Below are 27,792 nucleotides of genomic sequence, written 5' to 3' on the forward strand. Positions count from 1 at the left end.
TGCAAGAACTGGAACTAATATTTTTTTGCCCAAATGAGAAATTTAGAGAAAAAAATAGAAGACTCGAAAGGAAGTTAAAAAAGACAAAAGAAAAAACTAAATCAATTATCGTCGTCAGCAGTAGACGCGCCTTTTCCAGAACTTGTACCAACTTTCTTCCAAAAACCAATTTGCTCAACTCCTCATCGTTCCTCATAGTGAGTTGTATGTGTCCCGGCACGATTCTCGTCTTCTTGTTATCCCTAGCAACGTGCCCCCGCAAGCCCCATGTGAGATGCTAACTTCATTGAAGTTGAATGGGGAAATCAAAGCCGAATTGAAGTAGATTTGAAAAAATCAATGCCAAAATGTCGAAAATTGAAATCAAAATGGGGGAAAGGAGTGGGAGAAAAGATGGAGGTATTTGGGGGGGGGGGGGGGGGGGGGGGGGAGTAGTGACAGGGAGAAGGGAGTGAGAGGCCGAGAGGGATAAAAGAGTGAAGACAAGAGGAAGAAGAGAGCGGGCAAAAAAAAATCATCGAGAGAGGAAGATTGAGAGAGAGAGAGAACATAGCGCAAATGAAGAAAAACATTTCGTCGAAAGAAAGAATGACACGTCCCATGTGACGCTTCAAGTGAATGATTAAGAAAATTGGATTAAAACATGATTCCATGATTTTTGCCTGAGAAAATTACCTATGTGATTCAAATGATGTTAGTGCTCATTCACCACTAATGCCCTAATCGAATGAACGGAATAATGCACGTGAACTTCATTTCAAGTTCATTGTTGACTATCCCCCCTGAAGTTGCTAAGTGAGGGTCTCCTATGCTTCTCATGTTGAGAATTTGTCACAATGGCATGGCCATACGACGTATAAAAACAGGAATTGTTTTCTGGTAACGAATTACCAAAGTCGCGCCAGACAATATTCCCAAACCGGCCGCAATGAATCTGAGAGGAACCATCCTTTTTCGAGTCTTTACTGCATTTGGGCAGAATCTTTTCAATTTTTATCCAACGTTCATCCCACCAGTCCGTATTTACCTATCTCAGAAATGACCCGCATCTTGCACTCCAGAAACTCGAAATATTTTCTCTTCTGATCCCGACTGTGACATCGAACGTCTTCTCCTCTCCGAAATCTTGCACCCAGCAGAGGAAGTGAAGAGCCTCCCGTGTTCTCTCACAGTGACGCTCTCTTGCGAATCACGGTGAACAAAAATCCTTTCACCGTAGTTGACTTGGCAATTTGCGCAGCAAGTGGTCGCGAAAGGCTGGAAATCCGAAAGCCTTGTGGGTCCCTTTGGAATAGATTCTCCTTTACACGAAAGGGAGAGGGAAGGGAGCTAGGAGCGACTTCTAAGAGTGAAAACAAGGTTGGAGAGTAACACTCAATGAGATTTTGGTGGAGATGGGTTTTCCTGGGGACGTAACTTTTGAAGGGTGGAGATTGTGTTCTTGATGTTTTTGCATCTGGGGAAGCAGTGGGTATTCGAGGATAAGAGGACATCAACACATCTCTGAGTACTTGGAATATTCTCCATATAAAGTGAGTTGTTCTCTTTTCAGGATCGTGTCTGTGTTTTCTTGGCGGTTTTCCTTATTAAATTGGATTTGGGGTGGGGCGAGATGGGTTGTCCGTGCTGTTTCCTACTTGTTTCCGATGTTATTGGAAGTTTTTTCCTGGGTTTCACGACTATCCTTAAGATAGGAATCCGAAGAAAAGTTACAAAGCCATACATGTCCATACTGGACGAATCTGCATAAAGTGGACTGGTTTCGATCTCGATCTTTCCGCAACTGTGATGTTTTCGGGACCTGTCCAAAGGGTTATCTTGTTTTAACCCGCGGGATTTCTCTTTATGTGGGTCTTCTTTCTTCAACGTTAGCTGATTTGTGTTGTGAAGGAGAAAGCTAGAGAGCCCATCTTTTCCAAGTGATCTTTATAAAAAATCCAAAGAAAGAGAGTTTTTTTTTTCATTTTGTTCTCTGGTTTCCTCTTCTTTGCAGATTTTGAAACGTTTCGCTCTTGTGAAGCTTAAACAGATTTGTTTCTTGAAAACCAGGGACAAGGTGCTTCTTACTCTCTGTCGAATGGGATTCTGAGGAGAACTGGTCATGGAAGATGCCATATTCCCACATGGAGCAATCTTGCGGGCTCTCTCTGATTCTGCCCCTGAGTTCGATTTCTCAGATGATTTCTTGTTTGGAGGATGCTGGTTAGAAACTACAGATGGTTCTGATTTCTTCCTAGCCAATGCCTCTACATCTACCCTTTTTAATTCTTCTTCTTTTTGCCCTTCTTCCGACATTAACAACACTGATTTGAATGTAAACCCGCCCCCAAATGGTGCTAAAGATGGAAAGGAAAATTCATTTCTCAATGAAGAACAACCATCTGACAAAACACAATCCAACAACCTGACTGGAAGTCGGGCTCTTCACAGAAGTATGAGTGGTATTGCAGACTGTTCTGCCCAATCAGCGCTGTGTCCAGTTGAAGATGATGGTGACAAATCTGGGATGATTGCTCCAATCTCTGACTTCAGCAGCAGGTGGTGGATTGAACCACAGGCACATCCGAGCCTAATATCTGTGAAAGAAAGGCTAATCCAGGCACTTAGTTACATAAAAGACACTACAAATGGTGGGGATATCCTTGTTCAAGTATGGGTCCCAATAAAGCATGGAGGCAGAAGTGTTCTTACTACTTATGGCCAACCTTTCTGGCATGTTCCAAATTCTCAACAACTTGCAAATTATAGGACTATCTCGACCAGTTATCAGTTTGACGTTGAGGAGAATGCAAATGAAGCCACTGGAATGCCAGGTAGGGTTTATCTTGGGAGGTTGCCAGAGTGGACTCCAGATGTAAGATATTTTAGTAGAGAGGAGTATCCACGAGTTACTCATGCTCAGCAGAATGGAGTCCAAGGAACTCTTGCTCTTCCTGTCTTTGAGCATGGAAGTCAGTCTTGTTTGGGTGTTCTGGAGGTTGTGTTGACTACTCAAAAGGTTAACTATCAGCCTGAACTCAAAAGTATCTGCAGTGCTCTTAAGGTATTTTTTGGTCCTTCTGGAACTTTCTGAATTTTGATTCAGTTTTCTATTCAAAGCTTGGATATTCTTGGTCTTCCTTTTTCATTTGTTCCTTGTATATTTTTGTAGGCAATACAATTTCTTTTACTATTATGGATATATTAAACAAACAATTTTAACAAGAAGAAACAAGATCCAGATGAAGCCTATAACATGTAGGCAAATTATGCAAACAAATTTGAAACTTCTGTTTATCTTTTCATATTCCATTAAAGAAAACTGTTGTTTGCAGGCTGTTGATCTTAGAAGTTCTGAAGTTTCGAGCATTCCTCATATGAAGGTATAGTATCACAGTCTTCCATCTTATTTGCAGAACCTAATCTGTTTCAGTCTCTTGTATATTATAGATTTGACTCCGTGGAAATACAATTTCAAGTTCTTCATCATCATCTAAAGGTGGTCTTTTATCAGGAAGGCAACAATTCTTATCACTTTGCAATACTAGAGATCCGAGAAGTCTTGAGAGCTGTATGTGAGACACAGAGATTACCATTGGCTCAAACCTGGGTACCATGCATCCAACAAGGCAAAAGTGGCAGTCGGCATTCTGAAGAAAACTTCTTAAATTGTGTCTCGACCGTCGATGCGGCTTGTCATGTGACTGATCCTCGCGTGAAAGGTTTCCATGAAGCTTGCTCTGAGCACCACTTGTTTAGAGGCCAAGGGGTGGCAGGAAAAGCTTTTACCACGAATCAACCTTGCTTCTCTACTGATATAACAGCCTTTACCAAGTCCGAGTATCCTCTTTCTCATTATGCTATGATGTTTGGTTTAAGAGCTGCAGTAGCAATTCGTCTTAGAAGTATGTATACTGGAGTTTCAGATTATGTCCTGGAATTTTTCTTGCCTGTAGAGTGTAAAGATAGTGAAGAACAAAAGCAGATGCTGAATTCATTATCTGTTATTATACAACATGTTTGCCGGAGTTTGCGGGTGGTCACAGATGAAGAACTTCAAAGTGAATCTGTTTTGCCTGTTAATGAAATGATTCCTGCTGGTGGCAATTCAGCCAAACCAATCTGCAGTCAAGTTGGAAGACCTACTGGGGACACAACTCCAAACCTTATGGAAACTTCATTAGAGGAAACACAGTACATGACAGGTGTCCAGCAAAGTGCGCAAAAGGGGAAATGCATTGTGACACCTGCTTCCTTTTCATCAAAATTTCAACAGCCGGAGCCTGTTGGATTTAGTGTTACTACACAACGGTATCAGCATGAAGAAACATTATCAGAGTTCAAAGAGCAACACCGAAACTCTGTCAAAGAGAATTTTGAGTGTCTGAATGCTTCGCTTGGTGAGAATGCAGTTTCAAGTGGTGGAATGGGCATAGAAAAGAAACGAACAAAAACAGAGAAAAATATTAGCTTGCAAGTTCTTCGGCAGTATTTTGCAGGAAGTTTAAAAGATGCAGCAAAGAGCATTGGCGGTATGTTTTTCCTTTCTACCTAATCAAGATTCATTACCCATTAACTTGTCAACCGGGATTTTCCCAGCATTCCTTTCAGATCTTTCTCCACTTAAGCAATCCAACCAGGATTCTCTATACTAGCCTGCAGATCTTCCTCCACTTGAGCAATCCAGCACTGGATCCCTAGTCAAATTTTACCTCTGTGGTGATCCAGGTGATTTTTGTTAGACCCTCCAAAATTTTTCCCATGGGTTCCACTGTCTCAGTACCTCACAAAGTCTCCAACCCTCTGTCAATTTTATTTTGTACTTTTCAGTGTAACTACTCTTTAACCCCAAAACTTTCTGATTGATATGATAACTGGAAGATCCCTCTGTCTATGGTAGAACCCTTCAAACAGGTCACGTTTTCTCGACATGTTTTTGTACTTTTTTTTTTCTTTAAGTGGATCTTCCCACATTTTAATGAGTGCAAAACATCAAGTCTAGGTTGCCAGTAAAGAGAATTTAACAGTCTGCAAGGGTATAAATATGAATGGAGCGCTTTATAACAGAAATCTCTTTGTATGCAGCTCTTGGCAGCTGATACCATTATTATGTTGATTTGTTTACAAACAGATTTCAAAAATAAACTAAAAATGTTCTAAAACAGTAAGATTTTGTTTGTCCATTACTGAATTTTGATTTGCTTCTTCTATGTGTTTTTATAACATAGAAATAACTTCTCTGGAACTCATGGTACACGTCCAATCACATTAACTCTACCTGTTTAACTGATTGTTTAAACATGTTTATGACTGTTTCTAGAAAATGGTTTGATCAAATATTCTTTCTTTGTTCAAACCATGACCCTTTTGAACTGCTTATTAGTAAAGAACCAATTTGAGTGGCACCCTGTCGCAGCCATATAGCCTGTCACAACTAAATAATCCTTCAATCGGAACTTCTCCGTACATTGGGGAGAGAGATTGTTAAACCTGATTGTTAATGAATATCTAATCTCATATTGTCATTTACTATCACTAGTATACTTGGATACTAATGGTATTCTTTTAACTGTTTGTGTAATTTAACTGAGCAGCCAGTGACTTAAACAAGTTTCTTTGTTGTAGTGTGTCCGACTACTTTGAAGCGCATATGCCGGCAACATGGAATTACACGTTGGCCTTCAAGGAAAATCAAGAAAGTAGGGCACTCCTTAAGAAAACTGCAAGTGGTAATTGATTCAGTGCATGGTGCAGAGGGAGCTTTTCAATTGAGTTCTTTGTATGCAAATTTCCCAAAAGCCTGTGGCTCAGATATTATGTCCCCAAATTTATCAGGAAACACGACGTTTTCAAAATTAAACCCAACGGGACCATTGGCATCCTTAAACATACCTCAAGCCCAAGGTATGTCCAACAACCATCCCAGTGCATCAAAATCCCTATCATCTTCTTGCAGCCAGAGCTCAAGCTCTAGCCTCTGTTGCTCTACTGGAGCCCAGAAAAACCCTGATGGAGCCCCACCTACAAATGAAGATATATTGATGGAGGTAAACAAGAGCACCATGCTAAAGAGAGCTTACAGTGAAGCCGAGCTGCATGCTTTGATTAAAGAGGAGCCAAAACCACCGGTTAGGTCTTTTAGCCATAAGTCCCTCCCTGATCACCCTTATGTGGGGAATTTATCTCCTCTTCCAAAGAGTAATCATACTCATTTGCCACGAGGTGGATATCTGAGAGTGAAAGTGTCATATGGAGAAGAGAAGGTAAGGTTCAGCTTGCAACCTTCATGGAGTTTCCAAGATCTACTACAAGAAGTTGGTAAGAGATTTGATATAGAGGATATGAGTATCATGGACGTAAAGTACTTGGACGATGATTCCGAGTGGGTCCTTCTGACATGTGATGCTGATCTAGATGAGTGTAAGGATATTTACAAATCATCTAGGCCTCATGCAATCAAATTGTCAGTCCAAAAAAATTTGGGTGTAAGGAATTCCATGGGAAGTTGTGGTGGGCTTTCATGATAGTTGTGAAACATCTTGTTTCATGAAATAACAAGGTTTGAAAATTCTGGTGTCAATTTTAGAGGAAGAGTTCTCCAAAATGTGTGTAGATATGAACAGAATTCACAGGGAAGTCATATGTAAATATAGGGCATCGGTAAAGTTACATACAGAGAATCATTGTGAAGTTTGTAGTATCATACATTTCGAACAAAAACAGTTAAGAGGAATAATAAATGGGTGGGAAGTTGAGGTGGGCTTTCATGATAGTTGTGAAACCTCTCGTCTCATGAAATAACAAGGTTTGAAAATTCTGGTGTCAATTTTAGAGGAAGAATTCTCCAAAAAGCGTGTGGATATGAACAGAATTCACAGGGAAGTCATATGTAAATATAGGGCATCAGTAAAGCTACATGCAGAGAATCATAGTGAAGTTTGCAGTATCATACACTGGGAACAAAAATAGTAAAGAGGAATAATATATGGGCAGAGGGGGATTTGTTGATTATTTGCTCTCAAAACCTCCAAGGTGGCAAACTTTCTTGGACACATGTCATATGGCAGTTGGGATGTGTGGGCATAGAAATGTGCGATTTTAGCAGGAACTACAAGACATGATTGGGTCCAGAAATGGTGTTGGGGAGTAGGCCTTCACTAAAGTTTTTAGAATGCTGAAACCGCTTCCTGATGAATCTTTGGCAGCTTTAACTCTCGTACCACAAGGTAATATTGGTATTATATAATCCATTGCTGCTTTTTACATCTTGGTTAATTCTCATGGTGATCCTGCAAATAGTATTATTCTTCGGTGTGTCTTTGCAATAAACACCTTCAGCGACATGATATTGCATTATTAAATTGACTGGGTGTCAATTTTCTTTTGGCATCCTCAGGGCAAGATACCATTGGGTTGAACCAGAGGAAGAAAAACACAACAAAGTGTGGGGAGCATAGCTTGCATTGGATTGTCTGTTTTTTCATGGGTCTTTGTGCTTGATTATGTCTTTAGCAATTAAGAGTACAATTGATCAACAAGAACCGGACCTTTCATCGTCTTGCTTCACTATGGTGGAAGGGCAGCTGCATACAATGAACGGTTCAACATACAGATGATTTTTGTACAAAACTGTGGAAGGGCAGCTGAAACATGAACTCTATGAACCCTTTATTGGTTGAAAGGTGCCAATATGTTAAGTATTTTAATTTGGGTATGACTACCCTTGCTTAGTTTTTGATATTCTTGGCCGAGCTGCTCGAACAGTTGAAGATGTTGCTCACTAGAGAGAGGAGGCGATTCTCTCCTCTTTACCCGTCGTGCAAAAGGAGGGAAGGAGCTAGGAGGCTCAGTCCCCTGTTTCACTTAGACGGAGGTGGTGTTGTCCCCTGCGTCCAAGAAAAATGAGGGGTGGCGTCCTGCTTCCTCCTCTCTTTGCTTGAGATAGAGGAAGGAGGTTGTTCTCCTCCTGCTCTCTTTGCTGGTCTCCTATTTTTTTTTTTTTCTGATTCTTTAGAGAAAGCCCCTCCCTATGATTTGGCAAGGACTATCCCCGTCGTACTAAAATCATTTGGGAAGATCGATGGTTTTTGTATCAACCACATTTCTATTGCCTTTAGTACTAGAGCCTCCATAGACTTTCCTTCTGAATTGGAATTGTTTGACCCAGACCCACCATTATTATTACTCTTCCCTTCTTCATTATCTTCATCATCTAATGTCAAATTATATTGAAGCCATCGACCAGATCTATCATCATCATCACCAAAATCGGTTTTTGAACCTCAACAGTCCAAACAGCCAAAGGGTCATCTTCTGTAAAAATGTTATCCAAAAGTTTATCAGATCCAAACTGTCATTATTATTATTATTATTATTATTATTATTATTATTCCTACCATATCCTAACACCTGTGCATTTCTCTCTCCATTCTCTTTGAATTGTCAGTCCTAAAATGCATCCACTCATCAGTTGTAAAAAATATATGTTATAGTTTAGATATTTCTAAGAAAGCAATTATAACACATTTAGATGGTATTTATCTATCACTCTAATTTCTGCTTTTTAGTACCAAAGAGTCTCATTCTCTTGCAACATTTTACTAGCCTGTTTATAATTTGATGTATTGTCCATGATAATGCACACAATGTTTCTCCAGTGATTTCATCAACACCACTTATCCAGCAATGCTTAGACTTTTCTATTAGCATCAACTGATTTAATAAATATTGTTCCTTTGTTAGAACTCACTAAGAAGTTTTTTTAAAAAAAAAAAAATTAATTTGAAGAATTGAAGTATCACACATTAATGTGCATTCCCGGGTGAGCTGGGCGAGTTCCTTACTGAGTTTTGAGTTTTTTTTTTCTACACAAAATAATGTAAGTAATGCCAATATTTATTAATAAATATTGCTCGATAATGAATGTAGAAAAGAACCTTTAGATAAAAAGAAATTAGCAATATACAACTATTTACAATGTTATTATAATAATTTCTTCAACAAAGAGCTATTATCTATCTTTTTCTCCTTTTGAATGTCAGCAAAGAAGCTTACCATAATAGAAATTTCAGCTAACATGTGAGGAAGTGCTGGGCATGTCTTGCTTCCTGTCAATGAGCTCGAACCTCGAAGGAGGACCGCATAAGCTTAATAATACCTGCAAGTAATTATTGTACTTTTGATGAGATTTCTCTCTCTATTTTCAAAATCATTAAACAAACTGACGGAACTAGAGCTTAATAAATTTGCAAAGGAAGTACAGTTTCTCTTACTGGCAAGAAAACAAGCCCGTGCAAAAAGCCAATTAGTACCAAGGCAAGATACATTTGAAAATAATAAACCTGCAAATCATAAGGAAGGTGATCTTGTAAGACCGATTGAAATTGAATAATAGATAGTTATGAATACGAGAAATCGTAAGTGTGCCCCACCACAAAAATCTCTGATTTTGCAAAGTGCAAGACGATCACTCCCACGAGCTTTGTCAATGTTATCCCACTACAGATACATTTGCACGAACATGAATGTTAGTAGAAATTTTGAGAGCTATAAGGGTAACAATAAGATGCCTTTTCAGAAAATAGTCAAGCATCTTCTGGTTGCGGAATAAATCTAGTAATAAAAGAAAAAGTCACCGTAGGACTTGCCTGAAGACAGAAGCACCCATGGTAGTGAGTGCCTCCCTTGCCCTTTGTCCCCTATCTCCAATGCTCACCTGTAAAGAGAACCAGCGAATAATTCAAACAGAAAGTGGAGAGAGAAATCAGTATAAAAGAAGAAACAATGAAATTAATGACAAGACAGCTCAATATGGTTATAGCAAGAATTATGTCTACAATTAGGCAAATGTTTTCTTCTTACTTTTTACTTGCTTTTTTTTTTATGCATAAAAATTTTACATTATGATAAAGAAAAAGACCCTAGTGACAGTTCAACCTTTCAAAGCATTAATTGATACTTGGGATCCAATTTTCAAAAGGAAAATAAAAGATCCCATGCAGAATTATGATCCCTCGATTATAAATATTGCATTCCAAGCGGGTGTTACAACAAGAACATAAACCCTGCACCCAAACAAGGTCATCTGCCGAAAGAAATGGAGGGCAGTGGCCTGTAGTTTAAAACAGAGGACATTCAAGGTACTCTGTTGAATGACAAAAGTCACACATAGAAAAAATGATAAGAAATGTTAATGGGTTATAATGTTACACAATAGGCCTCATAACTAATCATTTTCGGATGGAACCGGCTCAACCCACAAACCCCAACTTCAGTTAGAGGACAACACAAAGCACAGGAAAGACCTACAAATTTCAAGAAAGAAACTGACAAGTACGATCTAATCAGAAAGGAGAAAACTACTTACTGAGAAAGCATGTGTTATATGCACACAGAATTCAACAGCAATTCCAATAGACATTATGAGGTTTACAACAGAAACTGCATTAAGTTGGATGTCCAGAATTGCCATAACACCCTGCAAAGGTCATTATTGTGAGCATGAACAATCTTAACTCAAGAGAATACAGACAAATGGAAGAAAGTTAAAAACACAATAATGAAATATAAACTAACAAATTTTGGTGCATTTTGTGGCTTACGAATACGTTGAAAATGCAAAGTTCATGAAATAATTTATGTCCATCTCAACCACAAAAACCAGAACTTTTTCATCATTAGTGAGAGGTGAACTGCTAACTCTTCTATAACCTACAACTAGTAAATGTATTTTGCTTTATTTTTTTTTTAAAACATTTCATGGCACCATGGAGTACTGGGAAATATTCACCACCGGTGTACCTAAAAAAGGCTTCAGCAGTAAAGACTACAGCTTTAAACACACTACATATGATGGCTCTCTAAATGCCAAACTCATTTTAGCCAGTCCAGGGAAGCTGATTGACCTCCTGCGTTATGGCATTAAAAGAGTGATTGGCCAAATAAGGCCTGAGCTTCTGCTCATTTGCCAAGTGATACTGCTTTTAACAATTTATCAGCCCACCCAAAACTCCACCCAGCTGAAGAAGATTCAGTATGCAATTTAAAGTCCTGTATGAAAACTATTGACCACTGCATTCAGTTATCAGTCATGCGTTACAAAATTGTGTTTATTTACAGTTGATACTATTATCTGCAAATCATATCAGGGATCTTTTGTGAATCTGACTTAATAAACTGAACTAGAAAACAAAGACCAGATGAATTCATATTTCATTTGGAAAAGAGTATAATATGACTTACAAGGAGATCGACAACAATCATTGCCAGCACTAGTAAAGTTATTGCTGAACCCCATAAACTGCATTAAAGAATGCAAGAAAATATACATCAAGAATGAAAGGACACCCCTCGTAAAAGAAATTCCAAACTCACACTCACACTGGAACATGTAAAAGTTGGAACAAGAAAATTGTCAACATCTGATGGTACATAATTTCTATCCTTATTTTTTTCTTTCCAATATCTATTTTCTTAAATTTTCTCTCCTTTCTTTTCTTTTACTTCCAGTATTAATATCCATTATCTCCACATCTGTTAGATATCAACCAGCCATCAGATGTTGACACATGAAGTTAAATTATCTAGTTCACAACATGAATCGAGATAGAATTGCTGTGTAAAATATAAGAATCAAAATAATCACTTTCTACAAATATCTAAATAAAATGACTATATGATCCTGGGTTAATGGCTAATGGCATTTACCTGCAAGTGATGACCAGGCAAACAAGAAATACAGCACCTAAAAACAAATTATGATATTAGTAACTAGTCAATTAGAGGGAGTAGGTCTAGAAACGTTCACCAAACTGCAACCCAAATCAGTAATAAAAAGAAGACAAATAACCACTCAAATATTAAGAAGTACTTCAGAGGGACAGATTTTCCTTATGAGCTAGAGACATGAGGGCTAACCGAGAGCTACACCAAGGTTGATCAGTGCAGTCCTCCAAATGCTCAAGTACTGCTCAAAAAATATATAAAACACTGAATATGGGAATATTTCCATCTGCAACACGAAAAAATAATCAAATCAGCTCTCAGAGATTTAAATTTTGAAGAAATGCAATCCATGGATCTTCAAATAAGGAACCACAAGCAGCAAAACTAAATGTCTTAAACCTTGCCAAACATGCTCGTTAATGTAAGCAGTTGAGTTCCAACCAGACTTGGGAACCAACTTGGACACCTAAAAACCCGAGATGGATCAAGAGTTGGCCCAAACTCACCCGAAATACAAAGGACGAATCTGCTTCCCCGATCTGACCGACTAACACCCCCAGGTTACAGAAATAAAGTTGATAAAGAAAGCTGGAATATGAGTAACCCAACCTTTATTTCTCTAGAAATTCCAGGTTTTCAAGTTCAAGGAAAGAACTTGAATATTCAGGTGTTGTTTTGTAACTAACAGTGGTTGTATTATTCTTGTATTATTCAGGTGAAAAAAAAATAAGCTAAGAAATCATTAAAATAATGGTGCTCCACCAGCCAAAGAGAGTACTTGTATTATTCTTGAACAACTTACAAAAGTTACAACACATCTCTCTATTTATAGACTCTAAAACTACCATGTCCTTACCAAAATAGGCTACATCACTTCCATAGAATTTTCCTAGGACTAGACTTACTAATTTCAATTGAGACTTACTAAATTGAAAACCACTTTCTGGAAAAGAATTCCAGCAATTAACTAGTAAAAAGTAAAAAGAAGAAAGGTTGAAGCGAGAGAATGAGAAGGAGAGAACTTGGAGAAGAGAAATTGAGAAAAGAAAACTGAAAAATTCGTGGTTGGACTTCCTCCAGCTTCAATTTATAGATTTGGGGTTGAGTAGGTGAGGTCAATGTACAACATTGCCCCTACTTTAAGTGAAAACCCTAATTCTCTATATCTCCAAAACCTTATGTGTCTCCCACTGAGCAACATACCCCGGAGGTTGCTCCATATAGACTTCTTTTAAACCAGAAAATAGTGAGGACATCCTGACATGTGTTTTGTAGCACAGGAATCAAGAACCCAAGTTGGAGAATAAGACACTGAGAGTGCAGACATACTTGCAGTAGTTGTATGTGCTAAGAATGCAGAAAGAATAGATAGTTGTGTCATACACTGGGAAATCTGTTGCTGCTATTGTGAGATTTTTTATTTTTTTTTATAAAGATGTATTAATAAAACAAGAGAAATTACAAGATTTGAGGGAGCAAATCCCTTACAACCAGCGATTGTAGGGTAGCTCCCTGCTTGGCAAGCACATCTGCTGCCGAATTTGCGGATCTCGGAATGTGAGACCAAATACAAGATATAGTTGAGGTAATTTCTAAAATCTCTCGATAGGTATCCCAATGCCGCCACAGGGGAGGGGATGCACACTCACACCATCCAATAACCACTTTTGAGTTTCCTTCGATATGAAGAGGACCGCTGCATTTGTCTCTGAAAACGCGGAGACCGGAGAGGAGGCCATGAAGCTCTGCAAACGTAGAGTCGGATATGCCTAGAGGGCCAACATAAGAGAAAAGATGATTGCCGGAATGATCTGAAATAACTCCTTCAAAACCAGAAATCCCAGGATTACCAAGAGACGAGCCATCAAAGTTATTAAGGTAACCGGGTTCAGGAGGAGTCCATTCTTGCAAAACCGGGACCTTTGTCCCAGAGTGCATCATAGCCAAATTTCTCCAGTTTTCACGGATTGGGGTGCCCAAAAAAGAGGAGAATTTCTTAGTCAGAAGCCAAGTAGATATATGACCCACCACTCGGTCCGCAACCCAATCTGCAGATTCACTTTTTGCATCAAATCGCCTTCGGTTACGCTCATTTCAAAGCCCCCACGGGATGAAACTAGCACAAGCAGAGAGCATAATTTTTCCGAGGCCAGGCAGAAGGATACCACTGAGTGCCTTACTGAACGAGAGTAGATCAGCCGCCATGTAGAATTGTAACCCAAACTTACTAAGAATGGAAGTCCACACCTTCCAAGAGAATATGCATTGAAGCAGAATGTGGTTTGTGATTTCAACTTTAGAGTTGCAAAATGGGCATAGGGAGTCAATTGAGGGCTGAACTCTTCTTCTAAGCACTTCTACCGAGAGAATCTTGTCTTGACAGGCGCTCCACATGAAGAATTTTATCTTTGGAGGGACACATAGACGCCATACGAAATTGATCTCATGCTCCTTCCAAGACGAATTCCAACCATTTATGAAGCCATATGCAGATGATACAGTGAATGTGCCACTTTTGTCTGGCCACCAAATGAGCTCGTCTCCTTCCAAAGGACAAATTTTAACCAAGGTAACTGAGTCCATCAAACGACTGGCCTCCAGAGCCTCACTATCCAAAAGACCCCTTCTAGGATGAAGGCTCATACCACCCCCCTCAAAAGTTTCGGCTACTGATATGTCTCGACGAGATGTGAGGAGAAAAAGACTTTTGAAGGCAACCTGTAATGGCTCCTGCCCCATCCACAAATCTTCCCAAAACTTGAGTGACCTGCCATTGCCAACATAGAATCTACTCGCGAAAGAAAATTTTGGAAGTAGAGGGTATAATGCTCTCCATATTGAGGATAGACCTCTCCGATTACCACCTGACATCCACCAATGAGTGTCCCCACCAAGCTTAGCAAGAACCATTTCCTTCCAAAGATTTGAAGAATGGATATTGAACTTCCATAGCCATTTTAGAAGCAGCGCTTGATTCATATCCTTAGATTTCCGAATTCCCAGGCCACCCATAGTCTTCGGCAAACATACATCATCCCATCTGACCAAATGATATTTAATTTATAAAAAAAATGATACTTAAAAGCATCGCTCGATCCCCTCCATAGAAATATTCTTTTGAGCCTATCCATAGACTTAACATATGGAAGTAGGGCAAGGCATAAAAGATAGTGTATAATTAGGAATTCCTACAATGCAAGACTTGAGAAGGATGAGCCTCCCCGCCTATGCTATTGTGAGATTTGTTGTTGTTGTTGGATCAATTTTTGTAATTCATCTGGGGCACCAGGTGGAATTGTAGTTTCAGACCCTGGTCGTGTACCTTCATGTGTACTAGCATTTGCCCAAGCAGACTTTCCAAAATTTTCCCAACATCTATCTAAGTAATGATTGGTGCGTCCGCAATGAACACACTGTCGCTCAGATTTACCATCTCCTCAACCTCGTCCTCTGCCAACATTATCTCTACCAGCCCTTGTACATACCTTGGACGTGTCAATAGAATTAGATGTTGTAGCCGATGTATTAAAGGCAGTAGTTTCACCTACTTTAGTATCTTTCCAGCTTTAGGCACAACAATTTTTTCAGCTCTCTGTACCCTATTAAAGGTAATATAGAGGTTAGGTATTTCATCTGAGGCCAAAATTTGTTCTTTTATGCTATCAAATTCAGCACCCAATCCATCTAGAAATTTTGCCACAAGGAGTTGAGTCTACTGTTTTCGAAGTTCCCTTTCATCCGTAGTAAAAGGATGAAAGACATTAATTTCCTACCATATACTCAAAAAGAACTATAGTAGTCTGTCACAGTTCTATTACCTCTTTTCAAACAAAAAAAAATTGTATATAATTCATAAACCTTGGAAAGATTGCTCTCTTGTCAATAAAGAGCTTCCAAGGACAGCCACATAGCCTTGGCAGTTTCAAAGTTCATAACTTGGTTCCTCATATTAGATTTGATGTTGTTGACAAGCCAAGTCATCACTTGATTGTCTTCAGCCCCCCCCCCCATCATCATCCTGGGGAACAGGAGGGTCATCTCTAATAAATGTTAACTTTTCCTGTCCTTCAAGTACATTCCAATAGATCTGGCCCAAGTAAAGTAATTATCACTATTCAACCTATTAGAGGTGATAGTGATAATATCTTTACCATCAATATTATATGACCCCCTTGCTGGAGTGTAAACCTCACCAGAGTAAGCCATTTCAGATATAGAAGATCAAATAAACCCTTCAAAAAATTCCACATCAACCAATTCAAGTGGGCCCCACCACAAAAAAAAAAAACCACAATTAGGGCACTTATAAGGTGTACGCAAATCAAACACTCCAGATAATCCAACAAGGGGATTAAATTTAGAAGAAAAAGTGCATTGGAACCTGCACCAGGGCTGATGTTAGCAGTTACAGTTCTGAAATTTTGGCACACACCTCCAGGTCAGCATAAAAGAGCCTCTTTTGGCAGTTTAGAACATCAGAATATATTCTTAGAACAGTAGGACTAGTAACCCTAGGGCTATGGCAGAGAAAAAAATGAATTTTTACAAACCCGAAATCAAAAAACCTAGAAAAAGATCTACCTTTATGTAGATTTCTGCTTCAAAGAGGAGAAAAAAATCACTAAGATCTTTCCCAAATGCGATCTACTGCTTTGATACCATGGAAAAAATAAGAAGAAGAAAGGTTGCAGAGAGAGAATGAGAAGGAGAAAGCTACTCTCATATTAGAAAGCAAGATTACAGCATGCATGAGCACAAGGCAAACCTGACATGGAAGCTCTCAGCGCCTAGTAAAATCAAATTCTTTGTGTGGACGACCATCAGGGAACAGATCCTCACCTCTGACAACTTCCATAAAAGAGGCTACACAGCCCCCGATCATACTTGTCCCCTTTGTGGTGTGTGCGATGAGACAGTCTAGCATGTTCTTTTACATTGTGATTTTTCTTAGCAAGTCTGGATGAAGATCTTTCAGAAGATTGGACTCCAAATGGGGCTACATCAGGACCTTTTTGGCACCTATGAGATGGTTATGGGGATCCACCTTCCTCGGTTGGGCAAGCTAATTCTCTTGGTATGCCTTGCGCATGTCCCATGGTGCCTATGGCTAGCGAAATAACCAGAGATTCAACTCCAAGGCTAGCACCCCGGATAATACAGCTTATCAGGCAGTGGGCTATCTCGAGTTGGTTACATACTAGGAAGGAGTTTGCCTCTCTATCCGGTGTTTCCCTTATAAAAATTGGGGTTTGATCGCACATATGACGGGCCTCCACAAGAATCCGGTTATGGCCACCTGAGATCCTCCCCCTTGCGACTGCATCAAACTCAATTTTGATGGCAGTGCTCTAGGCTGTCCTAGGCTGGCTGAAGCTGGTAGTGTTTACAGAGACAGCAGTGGAGACCCTATTGTATCCTATGTTGAGCCGGTGGGTATTGTTAATTCAAATACTACTGAAGTGAGCACTCTTCTATTTGGCGTCTAAATCTTCAAAGAGCGTCTCCATGGCAAGCTGCTTATCGAAGGAGACTCAAAGACTCTCATCAACTGGTGTTCAAAAAATATAGCTCCCCCCCCTCTAGCGCCACGAGCCAATCACTGATTGTATTGTTGACATTGTGTCATCCATTCATTGTAATTGGAACCTCGTTCCTAGATCAGCCAATTCTTTGGTTGATAAATTGGCAAAATTCGGAACCTCCCAACAATCTCTCATTGTTTGGGAAGGGTTCCCCCCTTGTAATCTGCTCATTTGAGCTCTCTTAATAAAATTCAGCATCATTTCAAACAAAAAAATGAGAGAGGTTGGAGAAGAGAAATTGAGAAAAGGAAATTGAAAAATTCATTGTTGGACTTCCTCCAACTTCTGTTTACAGATTTAGGGTTGAGTAGGTGAGGTCAATTTACAACATTGCTACTTTAAGTGAAAACCCTAATTCTATATATATTCTATACTACATGTCCCCTTTACATGAAATTTGGTCCGTAGACATAGTTTGACTTGTAGAATAAGATAACATCAAGAAATATACATAATGACAAGGTAAAATGACCAAAATGCCCCTGTTCTTAATTTCAACATAACTAAAATAGAAACTACCAACAATGAACACTTAATGACTTACCTAAATTGATTACTAATAAAAGAAACTACTAATCAAACACTTTCTAAATAAAACTCTACCAATTGGGACTTATTAACAAACTCAGAAACTAATAAAAATAAAAACTTGCTGACTTTCCTTTGGTAGAAAGTACAAATCATGGTGCTTTCGACCAAAAATTGTAAGCCATTGTCCTTTTGAGTCTTCCTCTTACTTTTTATGCTTCCTCCTTTCATAAACCTTCAATGATTTACAATGACTCGGTTCATGCTCATACATTAAAGCAATTTCTTCAACATCAGAGTTATCTACTACGTCACCTACTCCATGTCAAATCCGGATCGACCTAGCTGAGTCACTGGTCAACCTAGCCAAGCCATGGGTCAGCTTGCCGGATCAAAACACCAAGAATAAAAGGTCATTTGATGTACACAATTATTGCAAAGAATTGTCACATTTATACTTGCTGCAGAGAAAATTGAACTCCCAAGAGCCGACTTTCTCTCTCTCACATGAAATCTTATCTCGTTGGCAAGCAAGCTAAGCCAATTGAATTACCTACTTCCAAACTAAATTTATTTCAGCCACATCTACAACATGTCAATAGAAATAAAAGACTCCTTAACTCAGGTTTGCTGATTTTACCTGCAAAGCATCAGAAACCCTTGCACTGAATTCCCGAGCTGCACGCATTGAATTCACGTAGTCACGCTGGAAAAGAACAAAGTCAAACCAGGTGAGTCATATCAATCAAGCTAAAAGGTCATTAAATGAAAATATTCATTCAGAGGACAGTTTACTTGTTTATTAAGTGGTGTATGATATGTTCGGAATTCTGATGCTTGAATAACACCACTTTCATAACCTGCTAAACAGATACCAGACAAAATCACATGTAACTGGAGCTAAAAAATTATGAATACAGATCCCGTGTCTAGACCTATTTCACAAAATACATATCAAGACACCATCATCTGCATAAAAAGTAAGAGGATTCCTCAGGGCAGATTACCAGTCAGATCTACACTGTTTGTGTAAGCTCCATGACCACCTTTAGCACAATCAGCAGAAGGCAATGCGTTTAGAAACCAAGGCAGCTTCTCCCTGAATTGAGCAGTAGATGGACGACCTTGTTGCAAGTCTGAGTGACGAAAGCACTGAAACCAAAGAAAGTTACAGTCATTCCAGAAACCTGATTTTTTAAAGATAGAAAAGGCAAAGAGTTCTCATCCATGGAAGAAGTCAACTAACCGTAGTACAATCTTTACAAACCCCATCAATATCACAAGCACCATCATCAGATTGACAGCAAGGTGGCTGGACAACAAAAAGGGACATGTTGATTAAACAGCTACAGGTAAATAAGAAACATCACATGTTTTTATAAAGATGTAATGAAAGATTATACAACCCCAGGTTGCAACCAGCTATTAGGAACCTAACCAATATGCCCAAAACCCTTCAGCTTATGGGACATATAAAGCTAGAAGTTTAAACATATCCCGTACCAAGTGGCCTAACCCGACCCCCATACCTAAGTCAGGCCCCATTGGATCATAACTATCCACCATGATTACGTGTGAATGTCCCTAGCTGCTCATTCTATGATGATTTTCACTTTGGACTAGGTAGCTTTTTTCACCTTTCTATCAGGCTCCTGCTCTTGGACCAAAGTAGCCCTTTTCATGGGTTGCACACTCTAGAACACGGTTGCCCACTCTATGATGGCTATCACTCTGAAATAAGTAATCTTGTTCCACTTTTTTAAAGACTCACTTGGGCACCAGATCACTCTTTTCATACGTCGCCCCTAGGATTTGAACATGAAATATAATTTCTACTTTAATACCACGTATTAGGTACCTAACCAGTAAGCCAAAAGCTCCAAAACTTATTAAATAAAGAAAGTTAGGTCTTTAAATCTAATCATATTAGGTTGGATCCACCCACCAGCCAAACGCCAAGATAAACCCACAGGAACAAAATACCAGCTTACACTAGTACTCATCAACCACTATGTTACCCCTACAATTTGACTTCTTTGAAAGAAACATGTTTGCAGTACTAAATATTCCAATTTATTTCCGAGTTCAGGTTACTAGATTGTTTAGTAACAACAAGAAACAGAAACAGGATAATTCGGAAGTAGTTGATTGTCTAGAAACCAAAAAAAGTAAAGTTGTTTTTCTTTCTCATGTAAAAATTTAATACCAACAGAATCTCAGAAAACACTGACCATACTTCTTCACAACGACCAATTAATGCCAATTTAAAGTTTCACTTAAAAGTTTAACTAAAGAAACCTGATCATCAGGAGGACAATATGTTCCATTAGTAAATACACGACAGCAACCAAATGCTTCTGGAGATAACCACACAAGGAAGTCATCAAGCCACGATGCTGCTGGCTTAGCGATGTGACTTGATTCTGGCTCCAATGATGCTCTTGATATCTGCGTACAACAAGATAACTGAATGTGTACACCCACAAAGGCAATAGAGATGCAAACAAAACTTCAATGTCACAATCCCTAATTTATCTCTCAGACTAGCCAACAAATGTTTCACCTCATTTAAAAGAGAATTGGCATCACATTGGCTGATTGCGCATAACTGATTTGTCTGTTTAGATTCCACACTGAAAACATAATTAATACAGAAATAAGAACAGATTTGATGATTGCTTAGACTTATTGATATTGTGGTAAAGTAAAAATATGATCTTGAACATCATAATGACATCAGGAAGGGCATAATCAACAGTACCTATAATTGTAGTTCTTCACAACAAAATATAATGGAGGGCCTACTCTGAGATACTCAGATACATTACTAAAGTAACCCTGCAAGAGAACTGCAGTCAGCTGCTGCAAGTAGAAAATAAAAAAGCCAACATGTTATACATTCAAATGATGGAGATAAAGTAAACACGAAGCCAACCTGAAGATATGAATCACGGGGGAGAGCAATTTGCTGCTCTAAACCAGCTTGGATCCTTGTGGTAAGGGCCTGTGAGGTTCGATATAAAGGGTAGAGTTGCATAAAATTATAACGAAATCAAGAACAACATTCTTATTGGACAGATTTTACTTCTGTTGAATGACTAGATTACTCTATTTTAAGTACTTACAATGCTTGCAAAAGCAAATGCAGTGAATAAAGCAATCACTGCAACTTTTACTCCCCAAAGGCTGAGAAGTGGAGCATGAACTTCCTACAGAGTAAAAAATAAGTTAAGATTGCAAACTTTTTTTTGAAAAGACAACCATGCACCAGATAGTAGATCTTCTACAAAATACAAAAAAGTTAAACGCACATGAAAAGCAAAACAAATCATAAAAGGGACCACAGTTAACACTTCATTTAAAAATAAAAGGAAACAAAATATGAGAAGAATGATACCTTCATATAGCGGGCTAACAAACCAGTTTCTCTCTGCCCAATACCTACAATATCTTAAAAATATTTCCCCATTCTAATCAATAAATACCCCAGGCAGAAAAGAAGTCTCAAAGAACAAAATAACCTATACAGACCCCAAAAAAAAGCTAAATAACAAATAAATAGAGACACATCATGGGAAAGAAGCTTGTGCCACATACCCTTGTCACCTTCAGCTGTGGATACAGGGATTTTGATGCATGGGAAACAATCAACCCTATTGTTTTCCGTTCTTAAAAAGTCAAAAACTATCAAGGCAACAAAGGCCGTAACTTGTAGGAGGAAGTCTAACAGAACAGCAAGTGCTGCAACAAAATAGATCAGTTAAAATCATCATCAGATGCAAGAGGGAAAAAGGCAGGAAAATATTAAGAACGAGTTCACCTACTCCAAACAGAAAATCTATCTTGTACTTTAATAGTATAATTCAAATTTCTTGTTGAAAAAAATAAGTGTCCAATTTTATCTAACCTGCAAACATGGAGAATACACGACATGCAGGCATTGGAATAAAACTTCCAATTGCAAATGCTAGAACCTCTGATAGACTTGCTAGAGTTATGGATGGTCCCACTTCAACCAGTGCATTACTAACTCGTCCTTCTAGAGGCAAATCCAATGGTTGACGTTTGACAGCATGCACCAGGATGCACATGTTATCTACTCCAACCTGACAACACGAGGAAAATAATGATCTATGCAAGCAAAGTGCTGATTGCACGGGATAGCTGAGATTATTAAGACTTTATATGCAATCTTAGAAGTTCAGGATTGCCCAGTTAAGTGATAAGTTGCTTAGTGTACAGTATACTTGACATGCCTAGAAGAGAAACAATAGAGATGAAAGCTGGAAAATGAACCCTTTTTCAATCTATGCTTGGGAGACAAATATCCTAGCACTGACAAGCATTCTACTGTACAAGTATTGTTTTCCCTGGTATGCAGAACATGCTCTTGTTTATTTCTGAAATCAAAATGAAGGAATCACCATCAGAGAAACACAAAGACATGATATATGTTGCAGCATACGAGGCATATGAGAATTTTGATCAAGTAATTGAAGGTTTCAGGCCTAAGAACTAAATTTTAGTCCCCTGGAGTTGTCTGCTAATTCTTCTACAGTTACTGTGGCCCAGTTCACTGGCAGACTCATTGTAATGGATCTGACTTCACCAAGATATGCTGTGATATTGCAAGCCCATAACTTTAAGGAAACATTTGGGGAGAAATGCTGAGAAGAAACAGTAGTATAAGAAGAAAAGACAACTTACAGCCAAAACAAGGAATGGAATAACTTCCATAATGATGAGGGTCGATTTAACTCCAATTGCACTGAAAAATCCAACCGACCCAAGAACAGAAAGCATAACAACCACAACTCCTGACAGTCCAAGGAGAACCTGGAATTCCATAAAAAAGCCATTGGGAATCCTCACATGTAAGGGCTACAACACTAATAAAAAGACAAGTCATCAATTGAGATGAGAACATTGCAATGCTGAAAACAGAATTGAAATTGTGATAAAGTCTTACTTTTGATGAAATATAGAAAGAAGCTACACGAGGTGAATCTCCCAAAGTGAATGATATGTAAGCGAACATCACTAGATAGCTAATCTGATCCAAACACGAAGGTACATATCAATTGTTTGACATGATACCAGAAGTACATTCACAAAGCTATGAACAACCTCTAACTAGCTCACCAGTATGGTTATCACATCGGCAGAACTCTCCCTTTTTAACTCATCCTCAATAGAACTTTCTGAAGAGAAAGAAAGTGTAAGATTTTGCTTTTGCACCACTGGAATCAGCTCTTCCTGTCAAACAGCCACAGATTTATTTATTTTTTAAAATATGATGAGAACATATTAGAAGAGAAGTTAAACTCTAACAAACCCAGCCATCAAAATATTTGTACAATAAGAGAACAAAAATAAAGAAAGAGAACACTGTAATAATGATTAAGAATAAGAACCTTTACTAAGTGGATAAAAGCCTTTTCCCATGCAGTGGCCTTCCCGTTTTCTTTGCCTGTTTTATCGACCTCATTGTTTACTGGATAGGTAATTACAAATGCCGAAGCCTGATAGAAGGATGAGATTTTGTATGATTAATTGGATATCTTTATGAATGAACAGTTGTGTCTATGTTTTAGGCTAAAACACAAATTATGACCACAATTAGGACCTGAGAATAATTGCTCCCTGCGAAGCCCCCCAACGCTGTGCTCGGATCCACAGGAGCTTTGAATGCACTCAAACATGTTTCTGCAGATGTGTAATGCTGAAGAAGAGCCCAGGAAGTATATCAAAATTAAACATATCAGAGATACAAAATTAAGCATTGGGTAAGAAAGTTTTAGTCTGTGTGGAGGATCATATGATGCAAACATGCTTCTTTGAATCAACCTATCCATTCAAAAGCAAGAAGACACTCCCTATATACCTGAAAGCAGTACTCAGCATGTTCGACTCCTCCATAATCATCATACTTTTCTTGATCCATTTTAAAATACTGCCAATAACAGGAAATAAAGATTTAATGATCAGAAAGATGCTAGTCAACAATAAATAAAGGCTGAACTGAAATGAGTAATACTGAAAACCTATTTTACTGGAAAAGAATTAAAAACACTATTGAAATCTCTGTAAAGAGGGTAGTTTGGTCATTTACCATGGTTGTATGTTCCTCATAAGATAGCAGTGCAATTTTGTTTCTTTCTAGGGAGATATAAGGGTTTATGTGTAGAAGGGCATATTTGTCATTTTGTATCTTTTTTCATAAGTGAGTATATAAGTTATCGAGGGTCGATATCTCAGACCCTAGCAGCAGCTGCTCTATTCAACCAGCCTCCTCGAATTTTTCTCCTCTATTTTCCTTCTTTTTCTACATCTATTTCTCCTTAATTTTCATATTTTACATGGTTTCATAGTATATGATCCGATTACCGTGAGTTTTTAACAAGAAGCTTCCTCTCCTCTGGTCTGTGAACCCTCCACGAAGGTGGATTTTCCAGAATTGCTGTTGATTGAAGTTAAAGGTTAGACCTTTTTCCCCTTTTTTGGGTCATAATCCTAGGGTTTATAGCTTGTGTTGTCAATTGAACAACTTTATAAAGCGTTGGTACCCCTTGAGGGTTGTGTAGGTCCTCTCCCAATATTGTGTCCACGCAACTCTTCCAAACTTGCAAACTGCCTATGTCATCATCCACAGAGTAGATGTCAATCCTAATTGACTTCCTCTTCAGCTTGTTTTCTTAGATTAGTGGATGTTAATAGTATGATAATATCAAAATTGTGCTTTCAGTGCCCTAATTTTATGTGGTGCTCGGGTGCCATCTCAGTAGTTTTCTTGTGTTGATTATTGTGGTAGCACATTCCAGATTGTTAATTGTAAGAATTCTGGTGTCATTAATAGTAGATGATGGCTGATTCAGGTGAAATGATTATATCAGCCAAAGAGTCTGGTAATTTAGATTGTAAAAACACTATTGTGATCACCATGGAGAACTTGAATGGACAATTATTTGGGCTGGTTCAAATTTGTCCAGATCTATTTGAAGGTTAAGCGGAAGACAACATACTTGAATAATGATCCTCTGACCTGATGACTGATGATAAGGAGGCAAAGGATAATCAAGTCATAAAAAAATCATGGAGTCAAAATTCAAGAAGCATGTGATGAATCGTGGCACCTCAAAAGAAATTTGGAAGTCTCTAGAAGCTCTGTATGATCAAGAGAACCACTTGTCTGTGATTTGTGAATTGTATATGAGGTTCTTTGGCTTAAAGAGAGTAGATCGATTAGTAATTGATTATTTCAATGAAGTGCAGAGTATTTTAAAGGAGACGAAGACTTATCATCCCTTCACCACTAACAAAAGAGCAAGAAACAGAATGGTATAGCCTGCTCTAATGCAAAAACAGAGTTCAACTAATGGCCCACACAATTAGTGAACCATTGAGGGTAAGGTGAATGTAATAAGAGTTGGATTTTCTTACAACAGAAGCTATAACAATGTATTGTCATAACCAGACTGTAATATTCGTTGTTGGCAACCCAGTGTTCTATGGAATGACTAAACATATAGAAGTTGATAATCATTGTGTCCAAGATGCTGCAATGAGTGGAGTTGTAGTCACTCCCTATGACAAGCCCATGGATCAATTTGGTGATGTCTTTACTAAAGCATTAGAAAAGAGAGAATTTGGCAATTTTTTTACAAATAGGGGCTCCTTGATATATACACTCTAGCTAAAGGGGGAGAGTTGAAAATTTTGTAGAAAAGGTATTTTGGTCATTTATGTGAAGTTGGGTCAAAGGCTCATCCTAAAATGACTAGCCAACTTAGGAAGCCTCTTTTCCTACTAATAAACTCAAGATCTTTTGTACTCACTAATCAATGTGGAACTATTCCTTAACACTCCCCCTCATGTGTAGGCCCTCTTTTGTGGCTCTACAGGTAGATAATTTTAGGTATAGACCCTCTTTTGTGGCTCTACAAGTAGATAATTTTAGGTGTAGACCCTCTTTTGTGGTTTTACAAGTAGATAGTTTAGGTGTAAGCCCTCTTTTGTGGCTCTACAAGTAGATAGTTTAGGTGTAGGCCCTCATATGAGTACCTGCTCTCATACCATGTTAAGTTGGGTTCAAGGCCCATCCCAAAATGACTAGCCAACTTAGGAAGTCTTTTTCCTACTAATAAACTCAAGATCTTTTGTACTCACTAATCAATGTGGAACTATGCCTTAACTTCTATTTATGTTGAGTTATTTAATTATGTTAGGACTTATCTTTAAGTGTTAGAGTTTGGGTGTAATTGGGACAAGGGTAGTTCCTCTATCATAAATAGGGGTTCATGTACTCTGATTACATCAAGTCCATGAAGTTTTTGCATCTATGAAGCATTGTATTTGTGAAGAATATTTTTTCAGCAAAAGAAAATTGAAAACCAATAATCCTTTTTATTGCAAGCTAAAGTTATAAACTCCAACTTGAGGGAGAGTGTTGAAGAGCAAATATGGAAGAATCTTATATGACTCTCACAATAAGAAGTTTCATAGAGCCAAAATTATTATGGAAGGAGGTCTCACAGAAGGGTTTCAGTTTAAAGGTGTTTTAGTTAGGCTGGTCATTTTGGGAGGCCTTAGACCCAACTTCACATGGTATCAGAGCAGGTACTCATATGTGGGCCTCCACCCAAATTATCTACATGTAAGAGCCCAGAGAGCCTACACGGGAGGGGGAGTGTTAAAGAATAGTCCCACATGGATTAGTGAGTACAAAGATCTTTAATTTATTAGTTGGGAAAAAAGTTTCCTAAGTTGGCTAGTCATTTTGGGATGGGCCTTCGACCCAACTTAACAATTTACAATGGTCTTATGTCCCTCATAGGATAGCACAAGGCTTATCTTTATGCTAGAGTTATATGTTTAAATTTTTGTCTCATTCTGAGGTGTAATTATGAAGATATGAGGGCTTATGTGTAGAAAGAGTGTCATATTTGTCGCTTTGTCTTTTTTCATAAGTGAGTACATTAAGTTATTGAAGGTTGATCCCAGACCCTAATGGCTGCAGCTCTATTCAACACAACCTCCTCAACTTCTTCTCTTCTATTTTTCCTTCTCTTTCTTTCTCTATTTCTCCTTAATCTTCATATTATATAAACACCATCCAAGTGCTATCATGATACCTGTAATACACTCTGTGTTGCACAATCTGAACCAAGGGGCTTCATGCAAATGTCAGTAAGTGATACCACAGAGCCTGAGTAATTTGCACGGATTCCATCAACCTGAGAAACGTGCAAATGATAGCAACATTGTAGTTCAAAATCAGGTTATGACAAGCAAAAGCAAATCCAGAGTATTGCGGTATGTCACTATAACTATAGAGTACCTTCCTCTGAATTTCAAAGAGAAGCTGGATATTGTTGTCAGTCACAATACTTGGTGAGTTCCCATTCCTTGGATCTGGAATAGTTGCTAATATAAGCTGCACAGGAACCAAGAGAAGCACACTGACCTTGTCAAGAAATCACTATATACATTAAAAAAAAAACAGAAAAGAAAATTTGCTAGAGTGAAATTTATTCACTTATGAGATTCAGTCACATGGAATTAAAAAGCACAACAAAAATCGCACACCCTACCCTATAGCATCTATAAGAATGCCATTTCTAAAGCCAATCACTTGAAGAGATAATCAGGTATATTCAGCTCAAGAGATGGCAATCACATCGATTCAGTGTCCCCATATTTATGCAATAACTGGTCTTGAAACATAAAAATTAACACCCGTTCAACTAACTCCCCGAAGGCTTTTTTAGTACAGTCAAGATTGTTTTCAAATGAACAAATGGATAAATAATCTTAATAACAGAGGGGACAAATTTAACTAACTTAGGATAAAATATGATCAGATATTATGTATTCAAATATATTAGATAACAGCAGATTAGCCTGCAAAAAACTTTAAAAACTAGAGAGAGTTGAAGCCCGCATTCAGAGGAACTGTTATAGTGCCTTCAAAACTGTTGGC

General features: G+C 38.4%; 2 protein-coding genes across 5 annotated transcripts in view; one reads left to right on the forward strand and one right to left on the reverse strand.

Annotated features, from left to right (window-relative positions):
- The first annotated feature begins 1,073 nt into the window (after positions 1-1,073).
- LOC137944761 (protein NLP5-like) lies at positions 1,074-7,722 on the forward strand. Of its 3 annotated transcripts, none has more exons than XM_068790501.1 (6): positions 1,074-1,532; positions 2,050-3,043; positions 3,315-3,362; positions 3,494-4,511; positions 5,605-7,205; positions 7,376-7,722. In XM_068790501.1, the coding sequence occupies exons 2-5, from the start codon at positions 2,102-2,104 to the stop codon at positions 6,501-6,503; spliced, it is 2,907 nt and encodes a 968-aa protein (XP_068646602.1). In that variant the 5' UTR covers positions 1,074-1,532; positions 2,050-2,101; the 3' UTR covers positions 6,504-7,205; positions 7,376-7,722. The 3 variants fall into 3 exon arrangements, with proteins under 3 accessions (XP_068646602.1, XP_068646604.1, XP_068646603.1); XM_068790503.1 differs by lacking the exon at positions 7,376-7,722 and adding an exon at positions 4,635-4,707 and having other exon boundaries at positions 5,605-5,688; XM_068790502.1 differs by lacking the exon at positions 1,074-1,532 and adding an exon at positions 1,620-1,847.
- Positions 7,723-8,853: 1,131 nt separating this feature from the next.
- LOC137944767 (uncharacterized) overlaps positions 8,854-27,792 on the reverse strand; it is a 32,636-nt gene continuing 13,697 nt past the window's right edge. The window contains exons 12-39 of one of the 2 annotated variants that reach the window (XM_068790512.1): positions 27,151-27,246; positions 26,945-27,046; positions 23,698-23,766; positions 23,440-23,535; positions 23,228-23,335; positions 22,956-23,069; positions 22,783-22,866; positions 22,521-22,649; positions 21,721-21,919; positions 21,411-21,554; positions 21,211-21,254; positions 20,939-21,022; positions 20,749-20,817; positions 20,575-20,651; positions 20,377-20,446; positions 20,112-20,261; positions 19,060-19,125; positions 18,821-18,965; positions 18,609-18,673; positions 18,454-18,519; positions 11,896-11,989; positions 11,686-11,722; positions 11,221-11,278; positions 10,346-10,456; positions 9,627-9,694; positions 9,411-9,477; positions 9,252-9,320; positions 8,854-9,136 (exon numbers count right to left, since the gene is read on the reverse strand). In XM_068790512.1, the coding sequence (XP_068646613.1) occupies positions 9,047-9,136; positions 9,252-9,320; positions 9,411-9,477; positions 9,627-9,694; positions 10,346-10,456; positions 11,221-11,278; positions 11,686-11,722; positions 11,896-11,989; positions 18,454-18,519; positions 18,609-18,673; positions 18,821-18,965; positions 19,060-19,125; positions 20,112-20,261; positions 20,377-20,446; positions 20,575-20,651; positions 20,749-20,817; positions 20,939-21,022; positions 21,211-21,254; positions 21,411-21,554; positions 21,721-21,919; positions 22,521-22,649; positions 22,783-22,866; positions 22,956-23,069; positions 23,228-23,335; positions 23,440-23,535; positions 23,698-23,766; positions 26,945-27,046; positions 27,151-27,246 (2,571 nt within the window). In that variant the 3' untranslated portion in view covers positions 8,854-9,046. Of the gene's footprint in view, positions 9,137-9,251; positions 9,321-9,410; positions 9,478-9,626; positions 9,695-10,345; positions 10,457-11,220; positions 11,279-11,685; positions 11,723-11,895; positions 11,990-18,453; positions 18,520-18,608; positions 18,674-18,820; positions 18,966-19,059; positions 19,126-20,111; positions 20,262-20,376; positions 20,447-20,574; positions 20,652-20,748; positions 20,818-20,938; positions 21,023-21,210; positions 21,264-21,410; positions 21,555-21,720; positions 21,920-22,520; positions 22,650-22,782; positions 22,867-22,955; positions 23,070-23,227; positions 23,336-23,439; positions 23,536-23,697; positions 23,767-26,944; positions 27,047-27,150; positions 27,247-27,792 lie in introns of both variants that reach the window. The other variant, XM_068790511.1, reaches the window with a different exon arrangement.

This window comes from Aristolochia californica, unplaced genomic scaffold (genome assembly GCF_029961685.1).
Source record: "Aristolochia californica isolate CCGP_79_NKW_82.1479 unplaced genomic scaffold, dmAriCali1.0.hap1 SCAF_11, whole genome shotgun sequence".
NCBI classification, from domain to species: Eukaryota; Viridiplantae; Streptophyta; class Magnoliopsida; order Piperales; family Aristolochiaceae; genus Aristolochia; species Aristolochia californica.

Bases quoted from the DNA above. Each gene is read 5' to 3' on its own strand.
- LOC137944761 (XM_068790501.1), top strand. From the start codon at position 2,102: ATGGAAGATGCCATATTCCCACATGGAGCAATCTTGCGGGCTCTCTCT. The intron at 3,044-3,314 runs GTATTTTTTGGT...TGTTGTTTGCAG, and splicing joins GTATCTGCAGTGCTCTTAAG to GCTGTTGATCTTAGAAGTTC. The intron at 4,512-5,604 runs GTATGTTTTTCC...TCTTTGTTGTAG, and splicing joins TGCAGCAAAGAGCATTGGCG to TGTGTCCGACTACTTTGAAG.